The sequence below is a fragment of the Equus asinus genome, chromosome 23 (genome assembly GCF_041296235.1).
Source record: "Equus asinus isolate D_3611 breed Donkey chromosome 23, EquAss-T2T_v2, whole genome shotgun sequence".
Taxonomy (NCBI): Eukaryota; Metazoa; Chordata; class Mammalia; order Perissodactyla; family Equidae; genus Equus; species Equus asinus.
The window spans coordinates 23,251,028-23,261,301 of record NC_091812.1 but is presented as its reverse complement, the minus strand read 5'-3'; the positions used below and the strand labels follow the sequence as shown (position 1 = coordinate 23,261,301).

The following is a 10,274-nucleotide window of genomic DNA, read 5'->3' as shown; positions in this document are numbered from 1 at the left end:
TACCGTATGATCTCTCTCCTAAGTAGAAGATAAAAACAATGACAAACAATCTCATAGAGACAGAGATTGAATTGGTGGTTATCAGAGGGAAAGGGGGGAGGCAGGAGGGCAAAAGGGGGGATTAGGTACATGTGTGTGGTGATGGATTGTAATTAGTCTTTGGATGGTGAATATGATGTAATCTACACAGAATTAGAAATATATTACGATGTATACCGGAAATTTATATGTTATAAACCAATGTTACCACAATAAACAAACAGAAAAATAACAAGATTAAATATAGATAAGATCTATTTCAAAACCTATTTTCAAAAATGGGGAAAACAATTACTTGCATACATTAAGCATAAACTAGTGAACACAAACCTATTTGCAGACCTATTAATGCTGCCCGGAGTACCTAAGGGAGCTGTGCAATTGGTAAGTATTTCAAATGAAATGAAGAGGAAATGTGGATAGCCAGGAAGAACCAGAGCCCACTCCATGAGATTTGAAAGAACACAGACAGGACTCGTGTAAAACCTTAACTTGGTTCTACCTCCTGTGAGGCCATGGGGACACAGCTTCCCCAAGCCCTGGTTACCTAATTAAGGATAATGACAATCATCTCCTGACATTTTATATGTGAATCTGCCTTGCACGGCTCTTGGCACACCCTGGTGATCAATGTCTAGTTGAATCTGAATTTACTGAACCCACATTTGTAGTCCATATTCAAGGGGAGAGGTATACGAACATTTGGCTTACCCAGCTTTCAACCATCCCATGCTTCCCAGTCTCCTGGGAGAGAGGAGGAGGAGTGGTGGCCCCTAACTTCAGAATTTGGGAAGAAACCCTTCTTCCACTCAAGCCCTGTGTTTGTAGAATGGCTGCCACTCACAGTCCTGCTTCACATATTGCTTCTGATCCTTAGACCCTGAGAGGTCGGCACAACAATCTTAACATTCCCATTTTACAAATGGGGAAATGCTCAACTGTCTAGGCAATTCCCCCAAGTTCCAAACCCCTGAGCAGTGGGACTGGCTCTTGAAAGCCTCTTCCAGGACCAAACTAGCATCTCATCCCAAAGCAAACGGAAGTAGCTTCATCAGACTCCACGTCATCGATGAGTTGCTAACTCCTAGACACTCAGGAAATCCCATTAGAGAAAGAGTATCACCAGCTTGGGAAACCATACAGCATGAAGGGAGAAAATGCACCAGCAGAAAACAGGATGATTTCTTTAACCCAGAATCCTTTCAAAGGTATCCCTCCTCCCCATGGGCACAAGGCTGCACAGCAAGAGACCATGTCGCCCATCTCCCACAGGACTAAGTCCCTGCCAATGGACTGGGAATGGCAGTGATGAACAAATTCCTAGTCAGCTGCTGGAGAGCACATCCCTTTACTGAAATTCCACTCTTTCCCCACTGCCGGGGACACTGGAGTAACCCTGAAAGTGCAGGGCTGCGCTGCTGGCCTGGGTCACTGGGCCTCAGGAAGGCGAGAAACAATCCCTGTCATGTCTAAGCCACTGTGTTGTTGAGTGCTGTCCTAGCAACTTTGCCTCTACCCTACTATCACAGGAAACAGGGAAGCAAGGCGGGGAGGAGAGAGAACGGTAAAGGCACACAGGGCGTTAATAAGCCATCAGAGCCGGTAGGACAGAAACTACTTCATTATACACGGAAGGGAGGAGAGAGAAATCAGCTTCAGTAATTAGGGCTCTGCCATTCGCTTAATGAGAAGAGAAAATATTTAACAAACTCTACACATAAACAAATATTATTTTGGCAAAAAAGCGAACAAAATAATGTTGTTGAATGTATAAAAACAAGAAGGTCTGGATAACAAATGAAAAATATTAAGACAAACTGCCAACAACTCGCTAGATCATAAGAAAACAAGAACACTAAAAATCCCGTAGGTGCTATTTTTAAACAGCTAGGAAACTTGGCTTAAAATTATTGGCCATTATTTTCTAAAACATACCAGTAAATAATATGTATATAAAGAATGAGCCATGTGGCCTTTTTGGGAGGAAATACACATGGTAACTTACTAAAGGCCAGGGTTATAGGTTTCACCTAATTAAATTAGCAAAAGCTTATCCACAAAGATAATGATAAAGCAGTGGCTGGAGCTGCAGGGAGAAGGGGGTTGGTGCTGGGTGTGGTTGGCTTCCATCAATGAATATAATAGATCAAATAAGTCTTAATGAGACAAAGCCAGCTGACATCCCCCCTTTCTTTCACAGGTTAATGAACTCCACAGCTTGGTGAATATCATCAGTCTTAATTAACACTGAACCCAAGTCACCTGCGTTTTCTGTAAGATGAAGCTTGTGAGGGGAGAGAAGATAGATTTGAAAATGCTGGACGTTCCAAGAGAAAGGAATATTCTATCTCCCAATGACTCCCCGAGAAAAAGCAGAGCTTTAATTTGTAACCTCCAATCACAAGAGTATTCTAACAGAAGAATGAATCTGGAAATTATTTTAGCTTCTCAAATAAAACCGTCATTAATAAACCTTCAATTACTCACTCCTCCTAGTCTTGACTTCCTGGTAACTCAGAAGTGTTGATCACGTTCTGGTGCAGCGGGAGGCCATGACCAAATATATTTATAAAATAAGAAGTGCATTTTGAAACTTCCTCTACAAATGTTTGGAGTTTGCTTATAAAGCCCACATCAATGATCCCAAAGTGTTGACAAAAACAATAAAGAAGGAAAAGGAAAACCACTTATTGGTACTAAAGCCTTTACTGTAATAAACCAAATATATTTACAATTTATACAAATGTTTAACCTTCAACAAAAATACAAAAAAACATTTCACAAGATGCAAAACCAGGAAACAAGTTCATTGGAGACACCATTGCTCTACCAAAGACGGGCGTGAGGGGAACCTCGAGGAACAGAAAGGAATCTCAGCGGATCAGACAGAAAGAAAAGCGCGAGCTCTGCCGGGGCAGCGGGCTCCCTCGGTTGCTCAGGCCTACCGCCCCCCGCCCCTCGGTCCACCTCGCCTCGGTGCTCCGTTTGGTCTAGATAGATAGGTGACCACCTGTTGATGGACTCGTCGCCTCCTCTTTATAGACTGAAAGTAGTTTTGTGTCAAGGTTTGGAAACAGGTTTTCATGTTTGGTTTTTTTTTTCTTTTAAAGTTACAACTTTTCTATTTCTACAAATTCAAAACGTTTTGGCCCAATTCAACTATAAACGTTAAACCACATAATGTTTTCAGTAGATGACTTCGTAGACTGTAGCCTTCTTGTCCCCTGAGCCAGTGACTATATACTTATCATCCACAGAGATGTCACAGCTGAGCACGGACGAGGACTCTTTGGACTGGAAGAGAAAACAATGGGCATGTGTTTAATGTGAAACAGATCTTCAGGGGCCCTTCTCCCTCCCAGGCACCCTCACTTCTGGTGTCCCCAGGGACGCCGTGGACACAATGTCATTCTAGGTTAAGAAGCACGGACCTACCTGGAATATACTAGCTCCGTAGGGGGTCCGCCAAGCATTGAGGAGGTTATCCTTTCCAGTACTGACAAACCACTTGCCTAGAATTAGCAAAGGAACATGTAGTTTAACAAGATTTGAATTCCTATATACTATTAGCCACTTGGAACTAATCAAACTTAGGGCATTTTAAATCACAAGCTATCATTCCCAAGGGGTTGTTCTATGACATGAGTGGAAAGAGCAGGTTTTAAATCTGGGTTCCACTGTGAACCATCTGTGATCTGGTAATCAAAGCGGTGGCAGGGGCCGTGTCAGCCCCATTAGCCACCAGTTACACTACAGACAGCGTCACAGCCAGCACACACTGGGTCCTCCAACAGTGAATCAATGAAGTTGTTGAATGGGACTAGGCAGGATTCAACGACAAACCTAAATAAACGCCAGACACGATAGATAGCGCAGAGAACGTGCTCAGTGACTGACGGCTCCTCACCCATCCATCAGTCTCGTGCACAAATATCCGACTCCACAAGAACTTCTTCCCTCTTATCTTCCCTGCAGAGTGTGTCAGTCTGGGCACAGCCAAAGAGCCCCTTCTGTGACTGTGGGCTCCTCATCCTGGTCAGTCCAGACCGACTTCCTCTGCTCCTGCCCCATTCTTCTATAAATTCCCCTCCACCTCTCTTCAGAGTGGTAACTAACTGTCCTCCAGCCCAGAGATTCTCCACTAAAAAGAAATAGGTGTCAAAATCTTGTATTAGGTAATTCACTGCCTGCTGACTTTTCTCAAATTAGGGAAACAGACTGAAACAGACATCACTATGCTCTATGGGACATATTAAGACAACAGAATTATTGCATCCAGCTGCTCAGAGAACAACATTTTTTCCAGATATGATCTCTACTCTATTTTTTTTAGAAGTATTTTCCATTTAAACCATTAATGTCCTCTGGTTTCCGTTTAGTTGAACTCACCACAATAAGCAAATTTCAGGGACAGCACACAGCTCTCGTGGAGATGCAGCTGGTACTTGTCGGGCTTGTTCACGTGGAGAACTTCCACGTTGCTGCTCTCCATGCCCACGGCCAGCCACTCCCCAGTGGGGCAGTACCCCAGGGAGAAGATCTACAAGAGGCAGGACAGGCTCACTGGTTATTCTGCCCAATGAACTTAGGAAGTGACGGGACGACAAGGAAGAGGGGAAAATAGCAAGAAAATGGAGATGTAATTAGCAAACTCCAGACTGTGGTCAAGTCTACAGGATAGGCGACACCAGCCAGATGAACCAAGTGCCAAAAACTTTTATGAAACAATTGGAAAAACTGAAACACCTACGTCCCATGTGATGAAATTAAGAAATTATTCTTATTAATATTGGTATTTTTGTATGTGTGTGTTCTAAATGGGTCCTTGTTTTTTACAGATACTAATTGAAATAGTTATGTATGATGTCCGGGATTTACTTTAAAATAATCCAGTGTTTGGGGTCAAGGATGACAGATGAGACAAGACTGGTCATGTGTTAAGAACTGTTAAAACCGGCTGATGGGCATATGCGGTTTATTGTACAATACTCTGTACTTTCATATATGCTGGAACATTCTCTGTACTATGAGACGTACTTGAAAATTTCCATAAGAAGTTTAAAAAAAAGGCAGACCAAAAATAGTAGCCTACTCATACTGGGAAAAGGGCTGGAACAGGGAAGACTATAAGAAACTCAACAAAATTTTAACAGGGACATGAAATTGAGTAGGATGTATAGTTTTCCATTTTCATCCTATTTTTCTGAGGGGAATTATTTCCGTCATTAAGAAAAAAGAAAGGAAACAAGTAATGATGAAAAGAACAATTCTACCACCAGAAAGCACTTAAAATGGCAGGCATAGTTTTCCCCACAACAGATCTAGATTCAGACAGTCAAGAGCTAAATAATCTTCGCAATCCACAAAATCGCCATCTTTGTATCATTTCAAAACTCTGTAAATCTAGTCAGCGATGAGTCTATTTCCTAAGGGATGAGTAATAAAGTGGGTATCCACTGAGATGCCACTCCATCTTTTTAAGCTCCCTGATAGAAGGGAAATGAATGAATTTTCAGAGTTATTGTGACTTTACTCCTTGTGATATCCTGGCATATTTTTCAAGCTCTATTTATTTGTGAATCATATAATCATCTCTCACCCCTGCCTTGGACGGTGAGAACACGTACAGCAGATCACACACTGCATATTCTTCACAGCACGAATCCCTTAAACGAGCTCATACATACATAAAACAATGTGTCTGAACCTACACCCTTACAGCAACCACTCTACGCGTTTCACAGTGGTTTTGTTGCTTGTCTGTATTTTCTTTTTTAAATCAGTGTCTCAAATTTAAGCCTGGTCTGTCTGTCTCCTGGAGGTAGGAGGGTAGAGGGAGGACACCACCTCACAGAAGCCACCTCGGGAGAGCCTGTCACCTGGGAGGTGAAATCATGCTGCTGCAGCTGCCGCCCCTCGCGCAGGTCCCAGGATCTGACCGTGTTGTCCAGGCCGCCTGTCCAGAGCTTGGTGCCATCATTAGAAATGTCAATACAGCTGGCCCCGTCTGTGTGGCCCTGGAATTGCCTGATAAAACAAACCAGATTGAATAATGATTTCCTGCCAGAGCTCAAGGTAAACACTGTTGTGTTGTTAGTTTTGGACTCGGGGTGTGTATGTCATCTCTTCAGTGTCTGCTGATGTGCAAGATCAAACTAACCTTCCCCCGAGGAGGGGAGGAAACAGCACCTGCAGATTTTCTTTCTTCACGATCCAAGCGTTAAAGAAATGCAATGCCATTTTAGGTCACTACACAGGAGAAGTCAAATACGCTGCTATAGCTGTTCTTACAAATCCGTCTGGAAGGTAAAATTCCTCCCAGGTCTGGAAAAGTGTTTAAGCATTAAAAGAAAATAAAAAAAGGACAAACATACAGAATCCCCAGTGTATTCCTTAATGAAAGATGAAGGCCTGCCCTTTCCTCCTGGGGTCCGCATCACTACATGACCAGCTGGGGGGCCAGGAGCACTCCCGTCTCCATGAGTGAATCCACGCAGCGATGCCCTTCGTGCCAAGCGCGCATGAGCTCGTGTATTTACTCAACCTTGCTTTCTGTATTAGAAAGAGCCCTGTGTTAGGAAATCTGGACTCCCAGAGACAAAGGGTCATGCCAGCCTCCTGACGCAGAGGCGCAGAGCAGAGACAAAGAGAATTGCCGAAGCCGACCCCCGGGGACCTCAGCAAAACCCGACCTTGAAGCTGAGCACAAGGCTGTTTTCTTAAAGGGGAACCTCGTGCTTGAGTCACAAACTACCATCAGGAACAATCGATCAACAGCAATTTGCCGAGCACAGACGCTCTGCCAGGCACCAGGTGGGGCTCGCTGGGTAGGAGGTCAGTGTAAGCCGTGACAGTGCTGGTGGGTTGTGGGTCCCGGACTTGGTTCTGCAGGCCAAGAGGGAGCTGGCAGGGGAGTGACCAGAAGAGGTGAGAGCCGTTCAGAGGCTCAGCCACTATGGTGAACCGGGCAGGATCTATCAGAGAACCGCTTGGGAATTTCGATACCAAGAGGGAAAGCTTCCACGCCTGTTCTTCTCTAGGGCCCCTCACCTTATCATTCCCAAGAACAACAAACCTTTATCTAAAGAGCATGGAAGAGGGGGAGAAAGCACCACTGTTGCCCTGAATTCTGAGATAAGACAGGAACCATCACATCAAAAATCTTTCTGCACAAGCTGTTCTGAACTTCTGTCTTCGTCTTCTCCCCACAAGCACCCCAACGCTCACACCGACTGTCGCCATGCATGTGCCTCAGTCATCGCAGCCTGCCTCCAAGACATCCCCATGCGTCACCCAGAGCTGTCCCTGCGCCAGCTTTTCAAAGTGCTGCTTTGCTCTCCTTCAAACAGCTTCTGGAATCCAGTGGCCTCCCTTCACTCCATCCTCGACTTCTTCCCTCTAGAACTCAGGGAACACTCGTGCTCCTTGACCACAAATGTCTCTCTCTGCTGGCTCACAGTGCTCGGTGGGTGTTCCTCCTCCCTCATCCACATGCCTCAGCCCTGCTCTCAGGCTTCCAGAACGCACAGCCCGGGACTGCTCAGGACGTGCTGGGTCACAGTAGATACAAGATTCAGTAGGCTCCATACTGCCCTGTCTCATGTGGCCAGTCCACAGAGAGAGAGATGTATAAAGCACTACCCATTATATAGATATATATCCAACAGGTACCGACTCCCCGGGGGCCGGCACAGAGCAGGGATGGAGAGCAGACGAGAGCAGAATGCCTGGGCCCCATCACAGCTTCCTCGCACCCGACTGTGTGACCCAAGGCAAGTGAACTTAACCTCTCTGTGCCTCAGGCTCCTCATCTATAAAATCAGGGTAACAGCAGTCCACACATTATGACAATTAAATGGATTAATATTTGAAAAGCGCTTAGAAGTATTTTGAAAGTGCCATATATTAAATTTAAAAAAGAAAAAGAGGAAAAACAATGAACCCTTGCTAGGCTAAAAGTCTGAAGGAAGGGACTGATGACTCTGGGTCCATTTGTCCATTTTGCTCGTTCTGAGCTGCCCAGTGAGTGACAAGAGAAAAATAACTGCCGCACCGTCACCCTAAAGAGCATGGAAGGTGGGGGGAAGCACCACTGTTGCCCTGAATTCTGAGACAAGACAGGAACCATCACATCAAAAATCTTTTGATCAAAAATCAAAAAGCAGGGACAGAGCCTGGCTCCGTGACACTGACTGGATTCCTAGCAGGGAGGTTTGAAGGGAGAGCGAGCTGCAGTAAGGACTTCACATCCCTTCTGACACACGGGCCCAAAAAGCATCAGACGAGCCTGCTAAATAATCCTCAGCCTAAATCGCCCCATAAACAGTGTTTCTGAGCAAAGATGAACTGTGAAACGAAAGGAGAAGTTGCATGCCAGTTTTACCCTGGATGTTTAATTAGTGCTTCCTTTTTTTAAAAGACTTTTCTGTAGCATCTCTGGTGTGAGCACTGACTTCAGCAAGGGAACGAGCTGGCTGGAGCCGAAGAGAGACACAAAGAGGGCAGAACGACAGCTGTCGCTACGGTTCGGAGGGCAGATTCCAGGAAGCTGGGTTTGTCCTGGATGGAACGTCCCGTCAACAGGACTTATTTAGTTATTGGGAAACACAGATACTTCAAAACCATTCTGTGTGTGAGATTCGTGGAATCCCCTCTTCAAATGTCCTTTTGTTGATTTTCTGTTACCCTTTATCAGTTGGCTCCTGTTTGCACAAACAAGGGTCTAGCCAAAGCCAGAACCATGTAGTATTGAGGACCCTTCATACCGTCACGTAGTCCATCGTACACCACCCCAGGAATATTTTTTAAGTAAGTGTGGTTTCTCTAGGTGGTGATAGGAACAGTAGGGAGGTAAATATAAAGCCTGGTGACATCCAAGCACAGCAGCATGACTACAAGACCCCCAAGGGCAGCGACCCCGTTTTGTCTTTGCACTCCCAACACCAAGCTCCATGCCTGGCATACAACAGGCTCTTAATGGGTGCACTGAGGGACTGGGGGCAGCCAGAAAAGCAGGGGTGAGATGAGGCCTTCTGGCACAGGTAATCAAGGAGGGAACCCCCCCTAAGGAAACCATCTGTGCTCACCTCACCAGCGTCTGGTTGTGCAGGTCCCACACAGCGATGTTGCCGTCGCTGCAGCATGAGAAGCAGACCTTGGAGTCGGGGCTGATGGCCAGGGCATAGCAGGCGGGGGCCGAGGATGTCAGCTCTGCCTTGATGCGCGGGGTCGGAGCCGCCAGGTCCCAAATGGACAGGGTACTGGCTTCGCCTCCCACTATGAGAGTGCAGCCATCAGGGAGCAATTTGCAGGAACGGATGTAGTTATCTCTATTCTGTGAAATAAACATAATTCAATTGCTATAATGTATTACTGAGCAGTAACGATGCCATGTTCTCTAACTGCTATCTTGGTTTTTGACTTGAAAAGTGGCATTTCACAGACACTAGCAAAGCAAGAGTTCAGTAGTGAAGATTGGGATCTGATTGTTTTGTAAACAAAACAAACTCATAGGGTTGCTCAGGCAGGCACTAACGCTTTGATAGAACTGTTCCTGACGTCCAATCTCTTGCTGAGTAGACAAGTGAAACAATCAGGAGATGTGAGGTAGAGGCACACGTACTTCTCTATGAAGAAACCACTTTGCAAAGCTACTTTATGAATCTTTGACCTCATCACCCTCCATTATTTACGATTTGGAAACTGCAGACCTGCTGCCTAAGTTTTCGTTACTCTTAACTCTCTATGTAAAGCTTGTTTTCATTCGCCAGATGGATCCTTGTCCAAAAACTTAACAGAGCTGCTTTCTCAAGTTATAACAACACGGCTGTCATACTCAAGCCTCTCAATCCAAAGGGCAAAGAAACTGATAACAGAAGGCATCTCTCCATCAATCAACATGTATTAAAAAGGGAGGTGGGATCTGAAATGGGAGGACCTAAAATGACTCTCCTCTTCGAAAGAAAGAACTGCTATCCTTCAACCCAAACAGATACAGCCGAAGCTTTACGATGCTTTAACCACAGCCTATTTTTCAAACAATAGAGAAACTTTAAGCCTGTAATGAGTGTGACAAAATACTCCTATTACTACAGAACGCTGACCTGTTTAAGTATGTTTAACTATGTTTAAGTTTTCATTCATGGAGATATTTTAAAATTATGTGAGTAAAGAAATAAACCAATAACTACCCTGCAAGAAAGCCTCTGTGCCTCAAAAATACTGCCACCCTTCTT

The 10,274-nt window shown here is 45.0% G+C and overlaps 1 protein-coding gene across 3 annotated transcripts in view; it reads right to left on the bottom strand.

Annotated features, from left to right (window-relative positions):
- Nucleotides 1-2,726: 2,726 nt before the first annotated feature.
- The window catches only part of TLE1 (TLE family member 1, transcriptional corepressor), an 84,078-nt gene continuing 76,530 nt past the window's right edge, over nt 2,727-10,274 (bottom strand). For all 3 annotated transcript variants that reach the window (XM_014835886.3, XM_014835887.3, XM_044767627.2), the window contains 5 exons: nt 9,126-9,373; nt 5,919-6,066; nt 4,429-4,579; nt 3,475-3,551; nt 2,727-3,333 (listed from right to left, as the gene is read on the bottom strand). In XM_014835886.3, coding sequence (XP_014691372.1) covers nt 3,226-3,333; nt 3,475-3,551; nt 4,429-4,579; nt 5,919-6,066; nt 9,126-9,373 — 732 coding nt within the window. In that variant the 3' untranslated portion in view covers nt 2,727-3,225. The remainder of the gene's footprint in view (nt 3,334-3,474; nt 3,552-4,428; nt 4,580-5,918; nt 6,067-9,125; nt 9,374-10,274) is intronic.